Source organism: Jaminaea rosea (genome assembly GCF_003144245.1).
Source record: "Jaminaea rosea strain MCA 5214 unplaced genomic scaffold BDZ90scaffold_12, whole genome shotgun sequence".
NCBI lineage: Eukaryota > Fungi > Basidiomycota > Exobasidiomycetes > Microstromatales > Jaminaea > Jaminaea rosea.
In genome coordinates, this window is record NW_020289986.1 from 275,989 (window position 1) to 301,290 (window position 25,302).

Genomic DNA, 25,302 nt, shown 5'->3' on the forward strand with positions numbered 1-25,302 from the left:
CAACAGTCATTGGTGACGCAGAGCTCGCATGGAGAGAATGCTCAGATAGATACGATGCACGACGAGTGTCATGGTTGAGGCAAATCCGTCCACGTCGTTGTCACAAGCACCCCTGATATTTGCTCGCTGGTCCGCCTCCGCCTCGGGGCAACGGACATTTGTGAGGCGAGGCGGAGCCCCTCTTCGTCTTCGCTCTCACATCACGCCCGCCGTGCTCAGTCATGAGTGACGCAAGATCATCGCATTCGAGATTCTTCATCTTCTTGGCATGGCGAGCGCGCGCGAGAGGCAGGACATAGTGTACAGTGGTCGAGGAACGAGAGTCATGAATGCAGTATGGAGGAGATGAAGGCGAAGGAGACGTGATAGATAGAGGGTCCATGAACGATTCTGTATTGGTCTTGCCGCGCGCCGCGCACCGCGCCTACCTGTGGCTGCAGTCAGGAATGGTGATGCCCGTCTTGAGCTGCTTGTTCGCATCAAACAAGCCCCAGAAGGGCGCGACGCCGTCCGTCCTCGACGAGCTGACAAAGTCAAAGAGCTCGTACCAGAAGTAGGCGCTCCCGTTCGTGTTGCTCGCGCAGACGTACGTGTCGAGGACGGTCTGCAAGTTGGCGACCGAGGCGACGGCCTCTCCCTGCGTGGCTGCGGCGGTCGTCGATGCACCGGTGGGCCAGCCAAATTCGCTTTGCACCACGTCCTTGTTCGCAGGCGTCGAATCCGTGGCCAGAGGGACGACGGTGTCCTGCGCGTAGCCGTATGCCCAGCCCGCGGCTTCCTCCGCAGCAATCTCAGAGTACCACGCTTGGTTGTTGGCGAAGACGATGTCCACCGCGTTGACGAGGGCCTGCGTCCAGACGGACGTGACCTCGGCCGTGGTGGTGAGGAGAGAGCCCCACGCCGAGTTGTCGGTGACGACTTGGCGCCAGCGTTGCAGGTTGGCGATGAGAGTGGTGGCGGATCCGCCATTGGTGACATACTCCTCGCCGACCACGACGCCAGAGACGTGCTGCGTGCCAAAGGTGTTAAAGGCGTACGTCAAGTTGTTGACCTGGTCAGTGAACGTCGTGGTGCCCGTTCCGTCGAGATCGAGAGTGATGGCGGCCCAGACGGTCAAGTCGACCTTGGTGCGCGAGATGGCGTCCAGTACAAGCGCAGTCTCGTTGCAGGCCGAGCCGCCCAAACGCACACGCGTCGTAAGCTGCGAAAGAAGCTTGACATCCTCCATGACGCCCGTGATGTTTGCGCCGCACCCGGCAGTCGGGTCGGTGGAGAAGGGCTCGTAGTTGATGCCGTAGAAGGAGTTGTGCAGGCGCGAGTCTGGCTGAACCTTGGTGCCACCTGGTCCTGTGGTGTCTGGCGAGCCTGAGCTGCCGGTATTGCCCTTGCTGCGGCCGTTACCAGAGGTGCCGTCGTCCGACGAGCTATTGTCGCTGCCTGATGAGCTCGAGGACTTGCCGCCCACAACGCCACCGACAATGGCCGCAATGAGAATGACGAGGAGCAGGATGCCACCGCCCAGCCACCACTTACGTTTGTTGTTGCGGTATGAACGAGCGAGGCCGCCTGAGCCACCCGAGCCACCGCCGCGTCGAGCGTTGAGGAGAGGGGCGTCGTTACCTGCGCTCCACCTGCTTCCTTCGTTGTTGACCTTCCACGACGAGCCGGCGGCACCAGTGCCAGCGGCAGCGGCAGCAATAGCCGCAGCGGGCGTCTTCTCGGCAAAGTGATCTGAGCTGGCGGCGTTGCCCATGTCGTATGCGGTGTGCGGAGGTGGCGTTGCCTGACGACGTGGCACCTCGTCGTGATGCGATGAGGCGACCTCGATGTCGTCGTCGCCATCGTCCGAGGGAGAGGATGGTGCGTGCTCCGCAATGGGCGGGGCAAAGCTGCGGTTGGTCTGTGTCATCTCGTTGGCAAAGGGCGTGGCGATAGCGGGCGCGGCGGCTCCGGCTAGGGGGCCGGCTGCGTTGGTGCGCGGCGGCTGCTCCTCCTCGTGCGCAGGAGTAGAAGCCTGTACGTAGCTGGCAGCAGGGGGAGCAGCGGGCTCGGGGATCGATGCTTGCGCTGGAGGTGGCGCGGCTTTGCGAGGGGGCGACATGGGTACGGGAGGTCGCACGGATGGTGACGCGGGAGGAGAGGTAGCCCTAGCCGGTGGAGGAGGGGCAGGTCGTCGCTGGACGGGCGATGTCTGAGGCGAAGCAGGAGAGGTAGCTTGCGGAGGCGATGACGGCGGCGAGCTGGGCGCAATCGAAGCCAGCTGCGCACCCATGGGCTGCGGTCGAGCAATGGCGCGGATGCCATCTTGTGAAGACGGTCGCTGGAACTTCCTGCTCCCAAAGTCTTGCGCTTGCGGAATCTCAGGAGGAGCCTCGCTGCGTCTCAAGTCCACATCTCCCATCGCAGAAGTGCGCTGGCCGGGCGTCGACATCTGCTGCGCGAGTCCTACGGTACTGCCACCGGCAGGCGTCATAGACCCATGGCTCTCTCGTCGCTGCTGGAACGAGGAAGTGGGCGATGTTTGGCTCTCTCGACGACCGCGGTTGCGGATGGCAGCATTCGTCGAGGCATAGGGGCTGTCATAGTCGTCAAATGGCGAGAAGCCGAGGGGGAGGGACATCGTGGCGAAGCTTGCTGCGTGTCGACGATGTTGTTGTTGTTGATGTTGTCGTCGCTGCCGTCTCGACAAGGCTGGGGTCACGCACGCAAAGCTCTAAGGAAGGTAAGGACGACTGGAGAAGACCCGAGACGATGCAAAGTGGTGGATGATGAGGAAGGGGGAGAAGAAGTCGGAGGGATGGGGTGGTAATGGTGGTCGTAATGGTGGCAGAGTGTCGCAGCCTGCTCGAGATACCGCCAAGCTTGGAGAGGGTCCTGTTCGTCGTCGAATTCAAGATCGGAGGCAAGGCGGCCAAGGCAGAGCGGAGGCAGGCAGGCAGGCAGGTGGGCGGAGGCACGACTCCTCGGAGTGCGGGCGGCCCGCCCGTCGATCCACTCTCTCACCGCCTTAGCTGCGCCCGCTCATTCATCGTTTGGCTCCAGCCAAGCGCTCGCTCCAAGGCCCGACTAGCTGCGACTACCGGCTGCAGGACAAGGCAAGCCCGACGACGACAGAACAAAACGAGCGACAGAAGACGGACGCCCACGAATGACCTCAAGGCGTGATGCATCCTCGGCCCATTGGCGCCAGCTGACAGATGGCGCAAAAAGCTCGCTCACACGTTGCCACACTAGGGCGAGCCCAACCGGAAATCGACTAAACTGGTCACGATACGAAGAGCATGACGATGACAAGCACAGCCGTAGACATGACGACTCGCGCGGACCTGTCGTGGATGGACAGAAGCCCCGCCCGAGTCTTACACTCGCTTGGTGCCGTTGAGAGAGCCTCGATGCCGCGCTCGCCGAGGCGCGGCGCTGACTGCTTGCGTGCGTGTGGCCGAGTCGATTTTCTGTGCCTGAGCCAGCGATTCGACGTTCACGTGGCTGTCCTCGACTTCTCCGTTCAGCGCAGATGGTGAGAACGCAGGGTCGCTGGACAGCGGGTCGCCGCACGAGCGAGAATGGTCAAGGTAGGCGATTGGTCTGTACTTGGCGACGAGCGGGGGCGACAAGCGGGGTTACGTCTCGGTGCTCGCGTGACGGTGACTGGATTGGCATTCGAAACGCTGCGACGAGCGCCTGGAGTACACTGGGATAGACGTCGAGAATACAATAGGAGCGATAAACGTAGCCAGAGCGGTGGAGAGCAGAGAAGAGTGGGTATGATAGCGCGTCGATAGCACGCCGCTCAAGCCTTGTCATCGCGCTCGCGCATCGACGCCGACTCGCTGCCAGGGGCCGCGTCCGTAGCACCACCTGTGCGAGGAGCGGCGTTCCTGTTGCCCACCCCAATCGCATTGAGCTCGTCCTCCTCGGCGTCGAGCTTCCTGAAGCAGATCCAAAAGACAATGGCAGCAATGAACGAGGCGACGGCGAACACGCCGTAGTTCCAGACCAGGAGCGGGTCCTCCGAGAGGGGCAGGAAGGCCTCGCCGACGGCGTTCGAGATAGCCGTCATGAAGAGGAACAGAGCCATGACCATCGACTTCATCGACTTGGGAGCCTTGGTGAAGGCGTACTCGAGACCAGTGACCGAGGCAAACAGCTCAGAGAATGCGATGAGCACGTACGATGGGACCTGAGCCGCAACGTTGATGGGAGCCGGTTGGACATCGCCTTCGGGCGTCTCGCACTCGGCCGCGTTGGTGCCGCACGGGGAGAGCTTGTAGATGTAGGCCTGGACGACAGCGGCGGAGACCATGGCAAAGGAGGCGAGGAAGAAGCCAGCGCAGATACGCTTGAGAGGCGTAAAGTTGAATCCCCACTTGCGCAGCAGAGGGTAGACGCCGAGGTCGAGGACGGGGATGAAGATCAAGATGGCGAGCGGGTCGAGGTTGGAGATCAAGTCGTTGGGCAGGCCATGTAGCTCCATGACTGCAGCCTGAGAGGTCAGGTTGTTGTTGATCTGGTTGTAGCACAGCCAGTAGACGGGGAAGAAGAGGAAGACCTGGCAAGCCTTCACTGCACGGCGGAGCTCGTCGACCCAAACGTCGTCAAAGGTCATCCAGGCGGGGAGGGGACCAGTCTGCTTCGAGGGCTTGGCCTGCTCCCAGAAGTTGCCGGCCGTGAGCTGCTTGTAGGTGCGGACGGGGTTGAGCGACCACCTGCCCTTGCTGGCGAACTTGAGGAACTTCAAGGCGTCGCTGAGGACGGAGCCGGCGGGAGGAGTCTTCTGGTACCACTTGCCGCAGACGGCGAGGACGGGCACACAGAGGAGGAACACCACGGTAGGGAGGAGGAAGGAGAGCCAGAAGCCCACGCGCTTCTCGGCGTAAACCATGGCGACTTGCCCGACGATGGCACCGATGTTGATGGCGGCGTAAAAGTACATAAAGAGGCGCGCAATGGTGAGAGCAGGGTCGATGATGACTCGCTCGCCCGACTTGAGCGTCTGGACCGTTGGACGCTTGCCCTTGACTTGCTCAGCGATGAGGGTGGAGCAGTTGGACTTGAAGAAGCCGGTGCCCACGCCCATGATAATGATGGAGACGACGAACATGCCCAACGCGCCGTTGGGGTGGTCGAGGATGTCGGGAGCAGCAGCGCCCGTGAGAAGGACGTGGCCGACCGTCGCGATGCCGACGGCGAGGCAGATCGTCTTGAAACGTCCGAGATGAGCGTCGGCGATGTAAGCTCCAACCAACGGCGTGAGGTAAACGAAAAAGGAGTTGAAGGTGGTAAGTCCTGTAGCCGTCTGTTGTCCCTTGCCAAGGGCGCCAGAGACCCTCAAGTCCTTGGCGGCACCCGTACGGTGGACGTTGGCTCCCTCTCCAGGTCGAGGGTACTGGATGAAGTTCTGGAAGACTTGAACGGATCCGTAGTATGAGAAGCGCTCTGCAAGCTCACAGAATGCGACGGTCCACGCAGTCCAAGGAATGCTCTCTGGCAGTCTACGAAGCGTGTTCTTCTCCTCCTCGGTGGGGAACTGGTTGCCGTACTCGTCCTCGGTCACCTCGGCCTTCTCATTGTCAACGCCGTGCTCGATGTGGGCGAGGGGGTGGACCTTATCTTCGTGGCCGGCAATTCGTGTCTCGGCGCGATGCTCATCGGCATTAGCCTCAGCGAGGGCGAGGTCCATGTGATCCTGGGCGCCGGTAGCAGCTGCGTAGGCGCGATAGGAGGCGTTGTCAGATGTCGTGTCTACGCTCTGTTTGTCGCGACTGGAACTACTCACCCATTGTGCTCCTTGATGAAGGGGGAGGGGAGAGACGGGTTGATGGAAGGTAAGGACTGGATGAAGAGAAGAGAGAAGGAGAGGGAGTCGTCGCAGCATGTCGTGCTTCGCGCTCTTTTTATCTCTCTCGACTCGCAGCAGTCGCGGCTTAGTCTCCTCTAGGCACCCGAGTATTCAGCCTGCGAAAGTCACGCGAGGAGGGCGGGCGGGCGGGCGGGCGGGCGGGCAGCCCCTTCGCTGTGCCGTGGGTCAGAAAGAGTGGAACTTCCGCCCTCTCACCGTCTCGCTCTCTTCTCTTTTGCGCCATCGCTCGCGCATCTTGGCAACACTCGCTTCAACCGTAGTCTCCTCTTGCGCCTTTGTCTCGACTCGCGCGTATCTCGCCCTGCCCGCGGCTCTCTCGAGGCGCCACACTGCAAAAAATTGGGCATCCCAGGCAGCCCGGCGGCTCCAAGCCACTCAGACGGCGAGTACACCGAGGCCCGCTGCAACAGCAACTCTTCTCTGCGGCCTCGAGTCTCGACCGCCACCAGCCCTGCGGTCGAAGCGGGCGATGCGGAAGCGACACAACCGGCGCTCGGATGATGTCTGAAAGGGGTGGGAAACTCAGACGTAGACCAGCAGCAGCATGAGAGCGCGAGCTTAACGAGCAACCTCAATCCTGTTCGCTTTGGCGTTGACCCGCTCTAGCGTTGGCGCGCCTCTCGAGATAACGTTTGGGCGAGTCTTCCTTTGCAGTTGTGGGGACGAAGCGCCGTACCCCGCAATGCGCTCTGCACTACTAGCTCTCTTCCTGCCAGGCACGCCATCCAACAGGCGCGCTTCGAACGGACCAGAGCGTACGTATCTCGTGACAAAGCAACGCAACGACGATGACGTCTGCTCGTCCTTGCCCTGTCAGGAAGAATGTCTGCCTGCCAGCCAGCCAGCCTCAGCCTCGCCTTTGTGCCGGCTGATTTCTACTCCGTCTTCCTCGCACCGGCGATTCGGACTCGACGCTTGAAGAGCGGAGCCTAACAGAGCGTAGGCCGTCGATGACAGGATGACAGGATGGGAAAGGTGCGAAGAGTCGCAAGCGGAGACCGAGAAGCTTCGCCATACCAGCGCGAGGTCGGCCGGATGAGCATGGTGCCTGATGGCACACCCGAACCATGGATCGGAGGTCAGATCTGGGATGAAGACTGGCTGGGGCTGTCGCGACGCGGATTTGTCAGAAAGGCGGCGAGACCTCAGCTCCGGACGATACACACGGCGATAGCATCGTTCGTCATGAGGCAAGCTTCCACATCGATACGACTAACTCGCTCAGCCATCGATAGGGGCAAACGGCGCCGCGCATTCATAGATAAGTGATGATTTTCAATCCGCAGCGCGTTAGCGCCCTTCCTTGCTCTTCCCCGGCATTGCGTTTCCCGACGCCCAAGATAAGCTAATCCCTTTCCCCCCCCGCTAGTTCACCCCTCGATAGCAAGAGCGCCAAACGAAAAGTGGGTGAAGCCAGGAGGACGCGGCGAGTCGTGCACGTCAACCTCTTCTTCCTCCTCGCCATCGTGGCTGTGCGTGACCACGGGCTGCGTCGGTGCCGCCTCAGTCGTCTCTCCGTCTTTGTGAGGCGGTGCGATCAACTCGCTCAATCTTCCCACCACTCGGTCCGCAGCTTCCCGCATTCCTCCCAGATTCCCAGCAGCAGGTCCAATCTGTAGTCCGCAGTACATGCCCACGACAAAGAGCGGCAAGCGTCCGTACTGCAGGTCCTCGGTCAGCACGGGCAGACCTCCCTCCTGCCTGACCGGGTGCTGCTCGGCCACGCTACGCATGAAGGGTAGCTGGGCGTAGTCTGGCGTGAATGCAGACGCAGTGATGATGTAGCTGGCGTTGAGACGGCGCAGCGTTACGCCTGGTGGCAGAGCCGACGTAGGCTTCACCTCCTCCTTCTCGCCATCCTCGCAGTCACACCCGTCCGCCTCTCCCTCCTCAAGCCTCTCCGCAGCCTCTAGAGCCTTCTTGGCCGCCTCCTCCGCATCCCTCTTGGCCTCCTCGTAGGCCTGCCTAGCCCTCTCCCTCTTGTCAAGCGGAGCGCTCCTCTTCAGCTGCAGATCCCACATCTGGCCCGCCTCGGAGTAATACGCCTCACTCAGCTCCGTGTGCGTGAGTAGCTCTACCTTGCCCTCCTGCTCGTACTTCTTCATCAACTTGGCATAGGGCTGCGTCATACTGCCTCCTTGGCGCGCACCACGAAGCATGGCCAGGCGAGCAGCGATGTCCTCCTCTTGCCAAAATTGCATCTTGCGCAGGTTGGAGTAGCGGCCCATCCAGTCGAGGCCGACGTCGAAGGGCTTGACTTTGAGGTGACCGCGCATGATGAGGACGACTCGGTCGAAGTGACCGTGCTTGAGGGCGACGTCTGCTACTTGCGCTGAGGTGAGGCCGCCGCCTACGATGAGGAGCGTCTTCTTGCCCGAAGGGTCGCGAGTGAACGGGCGCGGGAAGGGGCGAGTGGCGAGGGCAGCACTGTGACACCAGCCGGGACCGTACAGACCAGGAGGGGTCGCGCCAACGGGTGGTGGTGATGGTGCTGAAATGCCGGCGGCCTGTCCACTATTTCTGGGCGCGGGAGCAGTCTTGGTCGCTTTGGCAGCGCTCGTCTGACCCTTGAGAGCCGCAGGGATGGAAGGCTGTCCTGCTGGTCCTACGGCGGATACGACTGCCTTGGCCCCGACCTTGGCTCCATCGCCGGTCTCGAGTAGGAAGCCTTCGAGCGGAGCGTCCCAGCCTTGTACGAGCAGCTCATCGCGCCACTGCATCGAGGCGACCTCACCTTTGACTACAAGCGGTGTGGTACCAGCGCTAGCCATGGCATCACCACCCTCACCGTCCTCCCCGTCCACGCGCAGCACCTTACCCGCCGCAGGCCACTCCCTGCTATCGTTCAGCCCGTACCTTCTCACCACGTCCTCGCTAATAAAGTCATGGAACAGCCTCGTACTCGGCGTGAAGTAGTCTTTGCGCTCCCTCTCATTGATAGCCGTAGACGTCAGTCCAATGATGCGGCCGGCACCACCGTTGCGCTGGCGCTTCTTGTGCTTGCTTTGCTCTGCACCCACTACACCGGGAATCTCGACCAGGTCCGGCTCACCAGAGAGGTCGTGTTGTCGAGGCGTGGGAGTCTTGGCACCATCCCCCTCCTGATCCTCGTCACCATCGCCATCGAGATCAGCACAGCAGCCCAGGCGCTTGACTTGGCGATCACGACCGCGTCCATTGGGGTGCTTGCAGGAGGATGTGCCGGTCGAGGAGGGAGGCGGAGAGTTGGAGGAGGTAGAAGAAGCAGGTGAGCGCTTCTTGCTTGCTGTCGATCCATTAGCGGCTACATTCGCGGCTGCAGCGACTGCCTTCTTGAGCGCATCGACGGGGGCGGTAGAGTAGGCGGCATTTGCCTTCTTGAGCCTGCCCACACGTTCGGCGTACGCAAGCAGACTATCGAGGTCTGCAGGGCATGGGTGGAAGAAGAGTGGCGAGCGTAGGTCTGCAGGCGAGAAAGGGCGATGGTGATTGGTGAGCCTCTCGAATCGATACGGTCGTCGTTGCCACGCTGTGAGATACCCACGCTTGATCTCGAGTGCAGCAAACATGCGATCCCAGTGAGCCATCCATCCTTTGCCCACCTTGTCGATGACCAGGATCCGCATTTCGCCGGGGCAGGCGCAGGTCGAGTCGCCCTCACCGCTTGCACCCACCATCTTACGGCCCGCAGCGACTCTCTCTGCCCCTCGCCCGCTAGCCTTTGTCTTGATGACACCAAGCCGCTGCGGGCCTCGGCGTGACAAGCCATCATCGCCTCCCTTCTTCCGCAGCCAGTGCAGGTGGTGATGCTCTTCCTCGGTGTACAGCGCAGCAGGGCGAGTCTCGAGGATGCGAGTCACGACGGCCAATGCTGCGGGGCCTGCGCCGATGATGACGAGGTCGAAGAAGGATGATGAAGGAAGTGGGTCCTCCTGATCGTGCGTCGTGCGTGCCGGTGGGGACCTCGTGCTAGAGAGTGACGCTGGAGGGACTGGATAGGAAAAGAGGGCAGGAGTGCGGCGATGCGCTGGAAGATTCTTCGGAGGAGCCATTGTTGCGACAACCGCTGCTTTGTCTAGCTTTCGTCGTTCTCTCTCGTCGCCCACTGACCGCACCTCGTGGGCTCTGGTCTTTGCAGAAGGTACTCTCAAGAATATGGATGAGGAGGAGAAGCTAAGATACTCCGCCCTCTTCCTTCGCACCCTTATATGACCCTCGAGCCTTGACTTCTTTGACCCTGATCTCGCGCCGGCACGTAGGCCTCCTCGCCTGCGCTATCGCGAGGCACTCTCCGGTTCCCAGCTGATGGCATCACCACGTGGCAACGCGTGCGAAGATCGCTGCAATGCCCATCGTTCATCCGATCCAAGACTTGGCCCTGTCTCGAATGATTGCAGCAGCAGCGAGAACGAGAGACGAAGGAAAGCGAAATCCGCGCATGTCTGCGACCACGCAAAGCCACTGTCCCGTTCCGCAGCTCGCCATCATGCTTCTTCTCACGCAATCTGCGGCAGAGCCGGTTTTACTTGTCTGCGATTGTATAAACGACTCCCTACGTACTACAACATCCCGAGAGCCCGCTCAACAGGCTCCATCGCAGCGCACCGCGCTCATCCCTCCTGCTTTTCCGCGTGCTTCTCCGCAAGCTTAGAGCTTGCCCGCCGAGATGCCCTTGCTCGCCAGCCTCTTCTTCAGCGACTCGCGAATATGGTCCAGGAACTCCGTCGTGGTCACGTAGTCCTCCCTCTTCATCTGCTTGCCCTTCCTCGCCAGCGCCAAGTCCTTGGTCATGATGCCCTCCTTGTCAATGGCGTCCACGCACGCCTTCTCGAGCTCGTCACCAAAGATGACGAGCTCCTCGTTCTTGTCCAGCTTACCGCGGAACTTGAGACCACGAGTCCACGCAAAGATCGAGGCGACCGAGTTGGTCGACGTCTCGTTGCCCTTCTGGTGCTCACGGTAGTGGCGCGTGACCGTTCCGTGCGCAGCCTCGGACTCGAGGATCTGCCCGTCTGGAGTAATAAGCTCTGAAGTCATCATGCCCAGCGAGCCGTAGCCCTGCGCCAAAATGTCGGACAGCACGTCACCATCGTAGTTCTTGAGCGCAAGGACGAATCCACCCTCGCTCTTGATCATCTGCGCAACCATGTCGTCGATGAGGCGGTGCTCGTACCAGATGCCCAGCTTCTCAAACTCGCTCTTGTACTCCTTCTCAAAGATCTCCTGGAAGGTGTCCTTGAACTTGCCGTCGTAGGCTTTGAGGATGGTGTTCTTCGTCGACATGTAGAGGGGCATTTGCTTCTGGATGGCCATCTTGAACGAGGCGTGCGCGAAGCCCGAGATGGACTCGGTGGTGTTGTACATCGCCAAGCCAACTCCTCCACCCTGAGGGAAGTTGAAGACGTCCCACTTCTTCTCCTCCCCACCGTCAGTGGGGGTGTAGGTCATCGTGAACTTGCCGGCGCCGGGGGCAACAAAGTTCTGGCAGCGGTACTGGTCTCCGAAAGCGTGACGACCAATGCAGATGGGCTTGGTCCACCCAGGAACAGGGCGAGGGATAGAGTCGAGGATGATAGGCTCGCGGAAGACGGTACCGCCCAAGATGTTGCGGATCGTGCCGTTAGGGGAGAGCCACATTTTTTTGAGATTGAACTCCTTGACGCGGGCCTCGTCGGGCGTGATCGTGGCGCACTTGACCGCTACCTGGTACTTCTTCGTCGCCTCGGCCGCGTCGACTGTTACCTGGTCGTCAGTCGCGTCGCGATTCTCCATGCTCAAGTCAAAGTACTTGAGCTCCACGTCGAGGAAGGGCAGGATGAGCTGTGCGGGGTGCGGTGTGCGGGGTGCGAGAGGTGTCAGATCCGTTGCGGGGCTCGATGCGACATAGCTCTTTGAACTCACCTCTTCACGGATCTTGTGCCAGATGATGCGCTATAAACGAGGAATGGGACAGTATTTGTGAGCGCACGGACTCATCAGTGACTGAGGCTTTCTGCCCGCTGCTCACCGTCATCTCGTCGCCGTCCATCTCGACGACGGGGTTCTGAACCTTGATCCTGCTAGCAGAAACCATCTTGGAGGTAGCAAAGGTGCGGGCAAAGGCGAGGGGCTGAGGAGAGGCGCGAGTGGGGGTGGCTGCGCGACGAGTGGCCGAGAAGGATGAGGTGGAAGCCGAAGGGCGGCTGTTGGTTGAGAAAGCGGCTGCTGCTCGAGGTGCTACTGAGCTGAGTGTGGTGGGCTTCACGGCAACGCTACCAAGGATGCGTGACTGAGTAGCGATGGATCGCATGGATAGATGGACGAGGCAATCGTAGGTGGAGAGGGTGGGGGCGAGTCGGGGGATACGTTCTCGAGTGTTAGTCAAAGCGAGGGCTAGAAGAAGTGGGGAAAATCAATTGCCGGCTCGTCAGCGGTGGGAGAGCGGGTGAGAGCTCATGCCTCAGAAAGGCAAAGCCGGCATGGGAGCGGGGCGAGTCAAGTTAGACTTGCTGCCGTCAAAGCCGCTCGCTCGCTCAGCCCGCCAATCGCGAGACGAGACCTTGCTTGCTTGCCCCGCCCCGCTGAGCTGAGGCCGTTGGTTGAGACTCGAGAGACTAACACTCTCGCTCGCGTGGCATTCCCCGCCTTTGGTCGCCTTCGTCTTTGTGGAGAGAGAGAGGGCGACCCTGATCTCACGACCAACGAGCGACCACCACTTCGAAACGTCCCTGCCACAAATACCATCGTAGCAGCGCAGCATCGCAGCTGGTCTGCCCGCCATGTCGCCATCTCCCTCTTCGTCGCCGCCGGCCAAGCCAGTGGCTATAAGGGACAGGGTCAAGGCATTCGAGAGATTAGGAGCAGGTAGCAGCCCGCCATCATCCAGCTCAACGTCTGCTGGTCCTGCATTCTCAGGAGGAGCAGGCATTGCTCGAACCAGCTCAGTACCTCGAAGCCGCGAATCATCAACACCGCTTTACTCGCCGTCCGTTGCACAAGCAGATGTGGATCCGCTAGCAGAGTTCGGTGCCCTCCCGACCAAACCAGCCGTCGCAGCGTATTCCTCGCTCCCCTTGACATCCTCATCATCAAGCAGCCGCAACCTCGCTGCGAGCGCGCATACAGTCTCCTCCAGCCCTACGCCAGCCTTTGATGCATTTGCCTCAGCTACGTCACTGCGAAAAACGAACAGCGGGACCAGTCTACGTGACTTTACAGAGGCCTCTCTACCGCGAGCAAGGAATGGGCGAACAGCCTTTGGCCAGCAGTCGAGCAGCCAATCCAGCGTATCAGGCAAAGTACCGCTCCCTCCGCCAGGTGGCGACGACTCCACCTCAGCAGGAGGGTCAGGCGCAGTCTCGCCGACTACACAATACAAGGGCTCCCCTGCGCTACCACCTCGTCCCGCATTTGGACAGCATTCATCCCCTGTTCCTCGTGCACGGTCATCCACGACTCACAGCAACTTTGATCCCCTCCCGCCACCTGTGCATCGCTCATCTATCGGCTCGCTCGGCTCTTCCTCTTCATCCAAGAATCCGCTCGACGATGAAGAGGACAACTACGGGCTCTCCCTTCACCCGATGCTGCACCCTGTGTCAAGCCCGACCTCGTCGCGGGCCCCTTCCCGCGGGTCCAATCGCTCAGCGACAGCTTCGCCTGCGCCGAGGGGACGTCTCGCGGGCGACGGGAACGCCTCTTTGACGCCTGGAGCAGACATCCGATTGCAGCCGCCTACGCCCAGTCCGGAGAGGCGGGCAATCAGTGGAGCAGCCGCGGGAGGTGCGGCGCCGGACTTGCCACCTCGGCGTAGCAGTGGAGAGCAGGATAGTCAGGCGAGCACCTCACCCACATCGCCGTATTCGGCCCGTAGCAGCAGCAGTGGCAAGCAGCCACCGGCTTTGCCCCGCAGGATGCCAGCAGCGCCTCCCGTCAGCTACAAACCTCGTATTCCCAGTGCAGGCGGCGCAGGAGGAGCTACAACTGCCGTCACATCTGCCGTAGCAAGCAAAGTTCCTCCTCCACCCACAGCATCAGCATCGGTGCCAGCTCCAATCCGAGGCCGGCACTCCCCTTCCGCCTCAACAGGCTCATCCCCCACTACATCAGCCAGCGCAACCCTCGGGCTCGGGCATCGTCCCACGCGCTCGACAGGCCCAACGACAGGGCTCGCCTCCTCGTTCAGCCCTTCTTCTTCCCCACCGACAAGCAAATCAGCAGTCACTCACTTTCTACCTCCTCCAACGAGAACGAGAGCATCCAGCACCGGACCCAGTAACGGTCTCGCACGGCCTCGATCTCGTACAGAGTCGAATCCGACGACCCCACAGATGGGGCCCACGACCTTGCCCCCTGGAACACCGCCAAGGACGCCTCGTGGGACGGCAGCTTCAGGCAATGCTAAAGGGCTGGGCATCGGCCTTCCTCCCGTGCGCACGTCAGCGCTCACGAGCACGGGCAAGTCCAATGTGGCCTCAAAGCCCACACGAAGCATGGCCCCACGCAATGCCGCATATCGCGCCCTCTACGAGTCGCTTTGGGACAGAGAGATGGCGGCTCTTTGCAAGAGGAGACAAGAGAAGCGAGTGTCTGTCCCATCATCGTCACAAATGCCACCTGGCCTCGTCCGCAACATCTGGACACGCTCGCGTCTCCCCTCTACGACGCTCGCGAACATCTGGGCCGCGGCTATGGCGTACGATCGAGACTCAATGGCTGTTTTGAGTCCCTCTGCCGACGATAATACCCCACGAGGTCAGGGCAAGGCGAAGACGCGAGGTCTAAGCAAAGAAGCCTTCGTGCGTGGAACAAGCGCAATCGATGGAGAGCTGGCTTGGAGGGCTTCCAGGCGAGCGACTCGGGCTCAGACGCAAGCGGGGGTGAGAGGACGTCGCACGCCTACCGATTCGACACCTCGCGCTTCTGTCTCCATGGCGGGAGGTGGAGGAAGGAGCGCCTCGTCTCCCACGAGTTCGTTCAAGCCATCGGCGGCAGGAGTTGGTGTGGTGGGAGAGAATGGCCCGTTGCCTGCCGTCAGAAGAAAGCTGCCTCCTCCGCTACCTCCCCAGGCTCACTAGGACGTACAGTCGCGAGCTCGTCAGACCTCTCTCCCACTATCCGCCTCTACCACCATTACTCTTTACTTCGATCAGTCATCGACGACTCCCACACCTCTCGGTGTCTTCCGTTGCTCTTCTGCACGCTCCGACTTCAGCACTAGCGTCACCTCATCCGCATCCAGAATGCTCCTTCACTTGCCACATGTCTCACGATTCGTTATCATTCATCTTTATCTTGTCATCTCATATCCGTCCTTGCAAGATGCAATGTCCATCCTTGCAAGATGCAATGCCCATCCTCGCAAGATGCAATGTCCATCTTTGCAAGATGCAATGCCCAACGTTGCACATCGCAATGCCCATTCTTCCGGTGCTACCTCACAGGCTAACAAGCAAGCAAGCAACGTCCGCATTCGCCTTCTGCGCAGAAGCAGCTCGAGGTTGAGCAAGAGGTTGAAACGAATCGACGGGCAAGTCCCTGCGCAGAGAGCCACATATAGCGCTCCCTTTTTCCGGCTCCCTCATAAGGCTCAACTTCCCAAGTCAAGCTTGCTCTTCTCCCACGCGTCGCCTCAGCCGCTGGCCATCCGGCCGATGAGCCGAGGTTGACCTGTCAAAGCAGCGTCACGGGAAAAAGATGTGGCGTCGGACGTCCCGCAACTCCTCGCATAGACTAGTCTAGATGCTCGCGACGTGCATCCTTCGAGCTCTGCTTGTTGTCCTCTTTGCCGCTCCTTCATCCAGACTTAGCCTTCAATATGGACATGGCGCCACGTTCCGTTGAGCATGAGATCAGAAAGATGTAGGAAAACGGGGCATCGGCGCAGAAAGGCTCATCTGCGCCTCGTCGTCTCGGGACGTCGCTGGGCAAGGCGGCGTAGAGCCGGATCACAGCCAAGGGGCCAAGCAATCATTGCCTCACCCTCATCGGTTCCCTGTTCTGGGCAAACAACAAAGCCTTGCTCGTCTGAGCCGGCGGCAAAGCAACTGGGAGCAGCATCAGTGAAACGACCATGTTGTCAGCCGTGAGGTCTCGCCCGTTCCCCAGGCTGCAGCACCACCCATCATGCGGACGACGAGATCCAGCCGTGAGAACGAGCGAGGAAAGCAAGCAAGCAATACGTAGCTTGCTCTTCTCTCTTCTCCCATTTTTCCATCCTTCCATCCTACCATCCATCAATCGCTCTTATACCCCCGCCTCGGTCTACATCTCTGGTCGCGGTCACGCCTTATTCCTCCTCACCTTTGCGACTCCGGCTCTCCTCTTCTCGACCCGCTCAGCATGACGATCACTCCCCGGACTATGCCTCTGGCTGTCCTCGCCGCACTCATCGCTATCCTTTCACTGACCAGCGCTGCCCGTTCTATCCCCCAACGAGTGTCGGAGGATGGCGCCCCATCTTCAGCACAGCAGCAGCAGAGGCGAGCTGCTGCCCCGACGACGAAGTTCAGCGTACCTAATGGGTGAGCATTGCAACCGATTCGATCGCTGCCTCTAATGTATTGCTCACTCAATCCCGACGCTTCACGCCTGCTCTGACCTTGCACGTACAGCTACTCTCTTCTCTGGACCTCCTCCGGCACCCGCGCAAAGATCGGCTCAGTCGCAGTGGGGTACATCTCCATGTCCCCCGAGTCTGGCAGCCAGATCACACAATCCTCAATCAACAGCTGCACGGCCAAGTGTTCGGCTTCCTCATCCTGCGTCGATGTCCAATTGGTCCAGTACACTGGTGGAACCGGAGCCGCGGACGTGTATTGCAACTTGTACTCTACGGTAAAGAGCAAGACGGAGGCCACTTACAAGACGAGGAAGAACAAGTCGGGGAGCGTAGTGGTGGCGTATAACTACGGCAGAGAGGCTAGCGCCTCGTCCAAGACCTCCTCGACATCTGCCAAGTTGGCGTCCAGTCAGCCCGCGAAGAGCTCTACGACTACATCCCGAGCAGTGCCTTCGACTACCAAGGTCTCGTCCTACACCAAGACGACGCCCACCTCTACCAAGTCCACCTCCTCAGCCTCTGTCACAACGGTCCACTCCACCATCACGTCGGGCAAGACCACCACAACGACCACTTCCACATCAACCGCTTCGACCACCACAACGACACTCGTCATCCCTCCACGAAGCGACCTCTCCTCAGATGGACCTCGTCCGAGGCGCAATCCCCCTGCCAACCCAAAGGGGGCCATCCTGTATCAGTACCGACCGACTGAATGCGCCGGCACCTCAGGTTACGTCCCCATCTTCGCCAACCGTCACTGGGTCAACTCGACCCACCCTGTCTCGAGTGCCACGCGTGCCTACGTAGTACAGCACGGAGCAGGGCGCGACTTCGAAAATGCCTTTGCCGCCATCTCGAGTAATGTGGACCAGTCCTCGTCACTCGTCGTGACGCCCAACTTCTACCTCCCGAGCGACAAGCCCACGTACAAGAATGCGAGCCAAAGCAATTGGTTTGAGCCAGAGATCAACCTGGCTTGGTCTTCTTCCAATGCTTGGATCGGTGGTAGCGACGCTGTAGCTGGGTCTGCGAGCAACTATACCGTTGGAGCATGCTCGACGTACGAGGTTTGGGACTCGCTCGTCACCCTGTTGAACAACAAGAGCAAGTACCCATCCCTCGAGGTCATTTACCTTGTGGGACATTCGGCCGGAGCGAGCTTGATGCACCACTACGCTGTAGTCAGCGATAAGGCTACGAGTGGGAGCGGGGTGCCCATCAAGTGGGTGGCATTCAATGCTGCGTCTTTGCCGTACTTTGAGAGCCATCGCCCGGACAGCTACGATAATTGCTCAGGATATGACAGCTGTGAGTACGGCGAGGCGTGTAGGATTGCGCCGCGTACCAGACACTGACATTTTCGCTATCCATCCTCTCTCCATCACATAGACCTCTACGGATACGCCTCCTCCCTGCCCCGCTACGTGGCCTCGCACGGTGGATCCTCTCCTCTCACCCTCTTTAAGCGCTACATCGGACTCAATCTGTACAGCGGTACGGGCACAACGGACATCCGCCGCTTGTACGACTTCGGTGACGACTCATGCTCCGTCCTCGCTCAAGGCGGCCTCAACAGGCGTGACCGTAACTACGCGTGGTGGGCGTACCGAAACCTCCTTGCCGGTACGAGCACGAATGTCACGGCGTACTACGGGGCGAAGAACCTGACAGAGAGCGGATTGAAGGCAATCGGTGATGGAAACGGTTTCGGGCACAGAGACTGTGTTGTGCTGAATGTCGGGCATGTGGATGCGAAGATGTACGCTAGCGAGTGCGGCCAGTATGCCTTGGGCCAGACGAGTACGAAGCCAAAGGAGCAGGAGCCTGTGAGACCCGAGTAGATTCGGCGGCACGCCCTGCCTTGGTTACCTCTTCATAGATGTTGATAGATTTGCACTTGCTTTTGCTCCGTTGCAATCGTATCAATGATACCTTTGACCTTTGACTTAACTCGTGGCTATTCTATTCTCCACCTCGTCAACTCCCCTCTTTTGCGCCTCTGGCTTGCGTGCTAGTCGAATTGGGCGCTTGGTGGTGGCAGGCACTTGATCCGTGTGTTGCGTTGCTGGCCTGCACTCCTCGCCGCCGCCTCATCCGGTGTGCCGGCGTGCGGCGGCCACTTCTTCCACCTTCCTTCTTTCCTTTCCCTTGCTCGCGCATGTCACCTCCATTGACCCGACTAGCAAACACAGCTCGCCATCTCTCCCACACGACCAAGTCGACCATCGCATCAACGATCATGGCCAGCGCAAACACCGACTACAAGGTCCGCCAGATTGGCGCAAAGAACACTCTCGAGTACCGAGTCTACCTCGAGCACGCAAAGAGTGGACAGCCCGTCTCCCTCTTCCACGATGTGCCCCTCTTTGCAAATGAGGACAAGAGCGTCCTTAACTTCATCGTAGAGATCCCGAGGTGGACCAACGCTAAGCAAGAGATCAGCAAGGAGGAGCCCTTCAACCCCATCAAGCAGGACACCAAGAAGGGCAAGCTCAGGTGAGTGCGGCCCCGAGCACCGACACAGGACCCAATCCCCTGCCTATATGCTCACCCACCACTTTGTGCCCCGCTCCGCAGGTTCGTTCGCAACTGCTTCCCGCACCACGGCTACATCTGGAACTACGGTGCTTTCCCTCAGACCTGGGAGGACCCCTCTCACACCCACCCTGACACCAAGGCAAAGGGCGACAACGACCCGCTCGACGTCTGCGAGATCGGTGAGGCCGTCGGCTACCCGGGTCAGATCAAGCAGGTCAAGGTCCTGGGTGTCATGGCTCTCCTCGACGAAGGCGAGACCGACTGGAAGGTCATCGTCGTTGACATCAACGACCCCCTCGCCGGCAAGCTCAACGACATCGAGGACGTCGAGCGTCACCTTCCCGGTCTGATCCGTGCTACCAACGAGTGGTTCCGCATCTATAAGATCCCCGACGGAAAGCCCGAGAACCAGTTTGCCTTCAGCGGTGAAGCAAAGAACCGCAAGTACGCTACTGAGGTGGTCCACGAGTGCCACGAGGCGTGGAAGAGGCTCGTAGGCGGTCAGGCCGACGCTGGAGAGGTTAGCATCGTCAACGCTACGGTACAGGGTAGCAAGGGACACGCCGAGGGTGCGAGCGCGGCTCAGCAGGTTCCTCACGCTAACCCGCTGCCGGATGCACCTATTAGCTCTAGTGTCGACAAGAGCTTCTTCTTGTCGAGCACTTCGGCGCCCTAGAGCGGCGAAGAGGGCTAGAGATAGACAGGTAGAGGGACGACGCTGAACGCGGAATGAAATATTGATCATTCAAATCACACCTCTGCGTCGCGGAGTTAAGCGCAATCTTTGACCACGCCGATCCGATCGCGGCAGACGTAGACGAGCGCCAGTTGACGGTGTTGATTGAGAAGTCATAGAAAAAAATCGCGAGACGCTAATGAACATTGACGTGAGAGAGAAAGTAGGCTAAATGAACAAGTTGAATGGCGTGTCTGAATGCAACAAGGTGGGATGTGCGAGGCTGAAGATGAAAAGAGATCGCGGGCGAAACTCAACGAGATGCTTAGTGATGATGATACGGGTGCTGGTGCTGGTGCGTGCTGACTGCGATGCTCGATGCGTGCCAAGCGCGGCTGCTACTTCCGCTCTAACTGGTTCTTACTGCTTCCTGGTTGCCCTACTGGCGTTTCCTGGTCACCTCTGACAGTGCTTCGGTCCCCCTCTATCCCCCTACCGCACGCCCTGTTGCCCTCTCGAGCCGCTCACTCCACAAAATCGTAATACTCATTGATCTCCTCCATGTTAAACCCAAGCCCAAGGTTGCGCGCATCGCCCGCATTCATCGATGCGGTATTCGCCGATACCTGGCGAAAACGCTGCGGTGAGGGTGAAGCGCCGCTTACCTCGTCCACGGCATTGTCTCCTTGCTTTGCGGCCGCTGCTGCGCTATGTTTGAGGATCGGTCCAGGCGCAAGACGCGTAGAGGAGGTCGACCCCTTTGCGGCTGCTGCCTTTCGGTTGGGAGTGGGCGAACCAGGCGATAGGGCTCCACCTCCGCTGGTGCTGGGTCCAGAAGGGCGTCGATACAGTTCCATCGACGGTGTACGGAGATATGGGCTGCTGGACGGAATGTCCTGATTGTCGTCCTCGTCCAATCCATCTCCATCGTCGTCAAAGTCAGAGGACCTCAGCTCGGCCCCCGGTCCAGAGATGAAATGAGCGTGCTTCCTTGCACTGCCTCCTGATCGAGGAGGTTGTTGGCGAGTGGGTGTGGAGCGGACGGAAGAGGTGGAAGCCTGTGAGCCCAGCATGCTCACGCCAGCAGCATTGTCCCTCTTCCTCGCAGGGGACGACGTGGTCGGCTTGCGAGCAGACAAGGTCGGGCTCCCAGTGCCTGGAGAGTCGGCATTCCAGTGGGCTTGAGGGAAATCGATCCCGCCAAGCAGGTCCACAAGTGCGCCGTGTTGGCCATCTCGGCCCACGCTGCTGAACACCATGCTTCCAGCGCCCCCATGCAGTCCGCCGGAGGTCTCGACGCCGAGAAGATGAGAGTCAACTCCGCGCCCGCCCACACTGCCGGGCGTGGTAGCCAAGCTGAGACCCCAAGCTGAGGATTCTCTACGGCGGGTGGAGCGCGAGGGCGTTTGCAGGCCAACGGCCGCTGCTCCATGGCTCTGCTGGTGATGAACCGAGTTGCGCGGCGTGCCCAGCATGGAGCCAGGCGTAGAGGGTCCACCAATGGCGCCGATACCAGCCGCAGCGGCCGGGTTCCTTGAACCCCAGAAGGCACTGCCTGGCAAGTGTCGCGACGGAGTAGAGAAAACATCGTCTGAGTCCCTTGCCGCCCCACGACTGGGCGTGGTGACAAGGTGCGCCGATGGCCTCGTAGGGGAAGGAGTGCGGGCAGGAGCTGCGTGACGCGGATTATGCAACCAATTGCTGTTGCGTCGCGCGTGGAGCGAGGACAGGTCCCACTCCGATTTTGAAGAGTGGGTGAAGATGCTGGGACTGAATTGGACGTGGCGAGAGACGTCGTCGTTGTCGTCCTGTTCATCCTCCGAGGAGACAATGCCGCCTTCGTGAGCTGCGGAAGCCGAAGCTTTGCCTGCGCGCCCGCGGGAGTGAGAGAGTCTGGCTGCACCGCTTCCACCGTAGCTTGGCGTCCTCCATCTGCCCGTGGTAGCAGGAGCAGTGGGGGCCATCGTCGCCGTCGACTTCCTATCAAGCGGCGAGCTGGGCTCCACCGCATAGCAGCCCGTCCTGCTCGCTCGCGCCCTACCAGCAATCGGGCGAACCATTCCCTCCGCAGCAGCATCCATCTGCGGGCTCGGCGCCAGTGCAAGGGCCGAAGAGAAGGGCAGGCCAGAAGCGGATCTGGCTCCCGCTCCGAGGGCGAAGGCGGATGGCGATTCACCGGCCGAGGGTGGGTGGGTGAACACAGGGATGGAGGATGAGTCGCCTGAAGCAGCTGCTGCTGCACCGCCTCTCGTGCGAAGTGAGGGCGTCTCGACCCCAACGTGTGTGCCGTACGTACGGGGAAAGGCCGGAAGGCTGGCCGAGGCGCTGAGCAATGTTGGAGTGGTAGAGGAAGCGAAGCTGCCCCCAGTCGAGGGGGGACCACGAACTCGACCGGTGCGCATAGCTGCTGCGCTGGCTGGTGAGAAGAGGTCCGCCGGGGCCAGTACACTCCTCCTTCTCCACGCAGAGGAGGGGACAGTCGAGCCAAAGCCCTCAATCAGACTAGCCTCATCAGCCTCGCAAGCCACACAATACCACGTCTCTCCCAATTCCTCGTTGAGTCCGACTCCAGCGCACTGCATATGGTACCAACGCCGGCACGAGTCGCAGCGCACCATAGGCGTGTCTTCGTCCTGTAGGCCACACGAGCAGTCCAAGACTGACGAGGCCGTGGAGCCGATATCGGACAGTGCGCCGCCAGAGCTGAGTACGACGGAGTGACTGAGAGACGAGGGAGTGGTGTGGTGCGTTCCGGTTGTCGCATGCAGGCGACGAGATGAGGAGGATGAGGTGTTCTTGAGCAACATCCTCTGCTCTCTACGTGCCTGGCGACGTTCTTGTTCCAGCTTTTCTAGGCGAATTCTCTCCCTCTCCGCGTTGGTCTTCCTGCCCCTCTTCTTCGGCTTCGGTGCAGCAGCCTCCAGTGCAGCCGCAGCCGCTGCTGCCTCTTTCCTGGCACGTTCCCTGAGCACCTTGGCAACCATGGGGTGGTGGTGGAGAGCGCGGACACTGGGCTTAGAGAGCTCGGGGTCTGAGGCGTACTCGTCGTCTACCACATCCAGCCAGCTGCTTACCACGTCCAGGCGGGCATCTTCACTCTTCTTGGTGTGGCTGGCTGCTGCGGCCCAGGGACCAGTGGGGGAATCGGGCCAGTCAAGGTGAGGGAGGCGCGGTGCGAGTGCGCGAGAGTGTCCGCCCAGACGTGGAGCTGTTGCGCATATCAGAGGCATGGTTGCAGATGTCGAAGGGCGAGCCGGCGTGGCGAGAATGCGGTCCTTGAAGGAATTGATGCGATCCAGAAGCTCGTGCGGGACGTCGCTTGACTTGCCGTTGCTTGTCTGAAGCTTGGGCTTCCTGGGCATGAGTGCGGGACCAAACTTGGCTGCGTTGCGTAATGAGGGCGAGCCATCCTCGCTTGCAGGGAAATGGCTGGCGAGGGAGAAGCTGGGGCTGGGGTCGATGCACGATGGCGTCTCGAGGCTGGTGGCGGACGAGGTCGTCGAGTAATGGCTGTCCGATGAAAGGCCGTCGTTGGAGTTCTTTGATCCCTCTGACGAGGAAGTCATCGATGCTCGTACCTCTTGCTCGCTGAGTGCTCCCAGTTGGACCGCAACGTGGGGCTCGACGGCCACTCTTCCCATGCCTTGCACTTCTACGGCGACGAGCGATTGATGTGAAGGGCGGTACGGTGCTGAAGAGGGCCCTGCTTCATCTGGACGAGGGTCTCTGAATGCAGCCAGGTGGTCGTACCGTGCCGGTGCGGTGGGTGGTGCTGCAAAGCTGGGCGAAGAAGAGACGGCCGAGGGGCTGCGATGATGACCAGCTGCTGATCCTAGAACGGCAACGCTTGCATAGCCTGCATCGTCGCAGAGGGTGTTGCGTGCGGCGGATCCTCCTTGTGATCGTCTTGGCACTGAAGGCCCGGCAAGGGACGACCTGCTGCGCTTCTTTGGCGTGACGCTCGTCGGCTGGTTCACGTCTACATTGCGCGAAGGACTCTGCCAGCCCATCTCGACACCTCCCACCCTGCGTCCACGCCTTGGCGTCTGGAGGACAGCGGCTGCGTCATTGAGGAGGAGGAGGTCATCATGCTGCTGGTCGTCCCCTACCGACGGCAAATTGTCGAAGCGCTTCGTTGGTGAGCAGGGCCCCTTGTTATCGAATTGCTGCATGGGAACTGTTGATGGCTTTTGGCTGCTGTTGTTGGCTAATCTCGATGCGACGGCTGACTTGTGACTTGGTGGCATCGGCGAGTAAAAGGTCTGCATCGAGGCGAGCAGAGAGGGCTGCAAAGGCTAAGGCGACAGTGAGTGAGGATTGTGCGTTGGTGAGGAGGAAGAGGAGGAAGACGGAGGTCAAGGTGGTGCTATGGAGGGCTGAAGCCTTGCTGCGATGCTCTTGCGAAGCTCTTTGGGCGAATGATGCAGCTGCGGTTGTGCACAGGCGTCTCGACTGCCGTCGGCCCTTGATGGACTCAGCAAGCTGATAGAGGCCGATGCCGTTGTTGTCTTTTGGCCGTTGGCGTTGCTGCTTTGTTCGTCGGGAAGTGAGGATTGAAAAAGTTGCGAAGGACGGTAGTGTTGGAAAGTAGCAGCTGGGCGTGCGTGCAGAGTCGTGCGCAGTGACGGGCCGGTGCAGCGAACAAAGACTGCGTCGAGATTGAAGCTGGGCGTAATGTGACAGCCCAAAGGAGATCAGGGTCGAGAATGCGGGTGCTGGTGCGGGTTGGTGCAACTTCGTGCAGAGCGAAGGGAGCCGTGGTCGCAGTGCCGTAGTGCTTGACCGGTTGAAGATGTGACGAGAAACAGTGGTCGAGATGGGCGCTTGAAACGAGCGAATGAGTGAAAGAAAGAATGAAATGGACGGCGGGACAAAGGAGGAAGCAGCAGCCAGAGGCACCTAGCCAGGCTAAAGCGGCAAGCGATCCAGTTCCTCTAGCGGCGGCGGAGGCGGCGGGAGGAGCCAAGCGGCGCTCTATGCAAGTCGAGCGAGGCAGGCAGGCAGGCGGCTCGAGATTGCGTCGATGGTTGCTTTTTCAGGACCTCGGTGCTGATGATGTCGTTGCCAATCGATGAGGACGATGGTGATGGTAAGAAGGTGTTCGAGACAAGGCGTGTGAGGTCGCAGTGCTGATCGTGCGAGACCTGCCTGCCCTGCCTGCCTGCTTGCCTAGTCGTGCGTCGTCTGAGTTTGGAGCCAGCGTCTTCTCCTCGTCTGAGCGTGCCGGGCGTCCCGAGGTGCGCGATTGTGATGGTGCCCAGACTCAACCTCAGGCGACTACGAATGAGAAGACCGACGATTCGAATTACACCACGATGCTCCCGAGAGATGCCCCGCCTTGCCTCGCTGTCCAAGCTACAAAGAAGCCGGCCTCTTCTCGCTGGGCTGGTGGCTAGGCGGGGGTCCCGTCGGCGGACCTTCCTGAATTGAAAGGCGCAGCCACACATACGCGCTCTTGCAGCAGCTAAGCCGCCCGCCCGGATAGGCCGCTGTACGGTAGACAGACATTCGACTCAACCTCGCACCCTGCCACTGGCGGCGCAATGATGGATAAGCTCTTCATTCCCACATCGCTCGGTGTGAGCAGCCGTAGCGACGTCCGCCTCCGCCCGATCATCGGACGATACGTACGAAGACGAATGCCAGGATTGGGGAGGGGCTGGCCAGAACTTCTCGGCGTGCCTTGTCCGTCACGAGGCGGGCAAC

At 60.3% G+C, this 25,302-nt stretch overlaps 9 protein-coding genes across 9 annotated transcripts; 4 read left to right on the forward strand and 5 right to left on the reverse strand.

The window, feature by feature from the left end:
- Window positions 1-108: 108 nt before the first annotated feature.
- On the reverse strand, window positions 109-2,888 carry BDZ90DRAFT_233614 (glycoside hydrolase). The gene has a single exon (XM_025506693.1). The coding sequence runs from the start codon at window positions 2,618-2,620 to the stop codon at window positions 425-427; it is 2,196 nt and encodes a 731-aa protein (XP_025360629.1). The 5' UTR covers window positions 2,621-2,888; the 3' UTR covers window positions 109-424.
- Window positions 2,889-3,359: 471 nt separating this feature from the next.
- BDZ90DRAFT_233615 (putative PTR2-Di-and tripeptide permease) lies at window positions 3,360-5,964 on the reverse strand. Its single transcript, XM_025506694.1, has 2 exons — window positions 5,777-5,964; window positions 3,360-5,703 (listed from the first exon to the last, which is right to left on the reverse strand). The coding sequence occupies exons 1-2, from the start codon at window positions 5,778-5,780 to the stop codon at window positions 3,791-3,793; spliced, it is 1,917 nt and encodes a 638-aa protein (XP_025360630.1). The 5' UTR covers window positions 5,781-5,964; the 3' UTR covers window positions 3,360-3,790.
- A 1,163-nt stretch (window positions 5,965-7,127) lies between these two features.
- Window positions 7,128-10,064, reverse strand: BDZ90DRAFT_233616 (hypothetical protein). Its single transcript, XM_025506695.1, has 2 exons — window positions 9,384-10,064; window positions 7,128-9,302 (listed from the first exon to the last, which is right to left on the reverse strand). Exons 1-2 carry the CDS (start codon window positions 9,889-9,891, stop codon window positions 7,231-7,233), a joined length of 2,580 nt encoding a protein of 859 aa, XP_025360631.1. The 5' UTR covers window positions 9,892-10,064; the 3' UTR covers window positions 7,128-7,230.
- Window positions 10,065-10,486: 422 nt separating this feature from the next.
- On the reverse strand, window positions 10,487-11,912 carry BDZ90DRAFT_222461 (isocitrate dehydrogenase NADP-dependent; the record flags this gene model as incomplete). The annotated part of the gene is made up of 3 exons (XM_025504530.1): window positions 10,487-11,659; window positions 11,741-11,770; window positions 11,847-11,912. 3 exons carry the CDS (start codon window positions 11,910-11,912, stop codon window positions 10,487-10,489), a joined length of 1,269 nt encoding a protein of 422 aa, XP_025360632.1.
- Window positions 11,913-12,473: 561 nt separating this feature from the next.
- Window positions 12,474-14,978, forward strand: BDZ90DRAFT_56688 (hypothetical protein). The gene has a single exon (XM_025509684.1). The coding sequence runs from the start codon at window positions 12,598-12,600 to the stop codon at window positions 14,893-14,895; it is 2,298 nt and encodes a 765-aa protein (XP_025360633.1). The 5' UTR covers window positions 12,474-12,597; the 3' UTR covers window positions 14,896-14,978.
- Window positions 14,979-15,575: 597 nt separating this feature from the next.
- Window positions 15,576-16,033, forward strand: BDZ90DRAFT_56680 (hypothetical protein). The gene has a single exon (XM_025509683.1). It carries the CDS (start codon window positions 15,664-15,666, stop codon window positions 15,904-15,906), a length of 243 nt encoding a protein of 80 aa, XP_025360634.1. The 5' UTR covers window positions 15,576-15,663; the 3' UTR covers window positions 15,907-16,033.
- Window positions 16,034-16,159: 126 nt separating this feature from the next.
- On the forward strand, window positions 16,160-18,223 carry BDZ90DRAFT_261800 (hypothetical protein; the record flags this gene model as incomplete). The annotated part of the gene is made up of 3 exons (XM_025508412.1): window positions 16,160-16,341; window positions 16,432-17,690; window positions 17,772-18,223. 3 exons carry the CDS (start codon window positions 16,160-16,162, stop codon window positions 18,221-18,223), a joined length of 1,893 nt encoding a protein of 630 aa, XP_025360635.1.
- Window positions 18,224-18,376: 153 nt separating this feature from the next.
- Window positions 18,377-19,817, forward strand: BDZ90DRAFT_233620 (putative IPP1-inorganic pyrophosphatase). Its single transcript, XM_025506696.1, has 2 exons — window positions 18,377-18,878; window positions 18,960-19,817. Exons 1-2 carry the CDS (start codon window positions 18,541-18,543, stop codon window positions 19,594-19,596), a joined length of 975 nt encoding a protein of 324 aa, XP_025360636.1. The 5' UTR covers window positions 18,377-18,540; the 3' UTR covers window positions 19,597-19,817.
- Window positions 19,818-20,120: 303 nt separating this feature from the next.
- On the reverse strand, window positions 20,121-23,864 carry BDZ90DRAFT_228025 (hypothetical protein; the record flags this gene model as incomplete). Its single annotated transcript, XM_025504786.1, has 2 exons — window positions 20,121-20,222; window positions 20,262-23,864. The coding sequence occupies 2 exons, from the start codon at window positions 23,862-23,864 to the stop codon at window positions 20,121-20,123; spliced, it is 3,705 nt and encodes a 1,234-aa protein (XP_025360637.1).
- Between the last annotated feature and the right edge of the window lie 1,438 nt (window positions 23,865-25,302).

Coding starts and splice junctions, on each gene's coding strand:
- BDZ90DRAFT_233614 (XM_025506693.1), bottom strand. CDS start 2,620: ATGTCCCTCCCCCTCGGCTTCTCGCCATTTGACGACTATGACAGCCCC.
- BDZ90DRAFT_233616 (XM_025506695.1), bottom strand. CDS start 9,891: ATGGCTCCTCCGAAGAATCTTCCAGCGCATCGCCGCACTCCTGCCCTC. Junction 9,303..9,383: donor TGCTGCACTCGAGATCAAGC/GTGGGTATCTCA, acceptor TCTCGCCTGCAG/ACCTACGCTCGCCACTCTTC.
- BDZ90DRAFT_56688 (XM_025509684.1), top strand. CDS start 12,598: ATGTCGCCATCTCCCTCTTCGTCGCCGCCGGCCAAGCCAGTGGCTATA.
- BDZ90DRAFT_56680 (XM_025509683.1), top strand. CDS start 15,664: ATGAGATCAGAAAGATGTAGGAAAACGGGGCATCGGCGCAGAAAGGCT.
- BDZ90DRAFT_233620 (XM_025506696.1), top strand. CDS start 18,541: ATGTCACCTCCATTGACCCGACTAGCAAACACAGCTCGCCATCTCTCC. Junction 18,879..18,959: donor ACCAAGAAGGGCAAGCTCAG/GTGAGTGCGGCC, acceptor CCCGCTCCGCAG/GTTCGTTCGCAACTGCTTCC.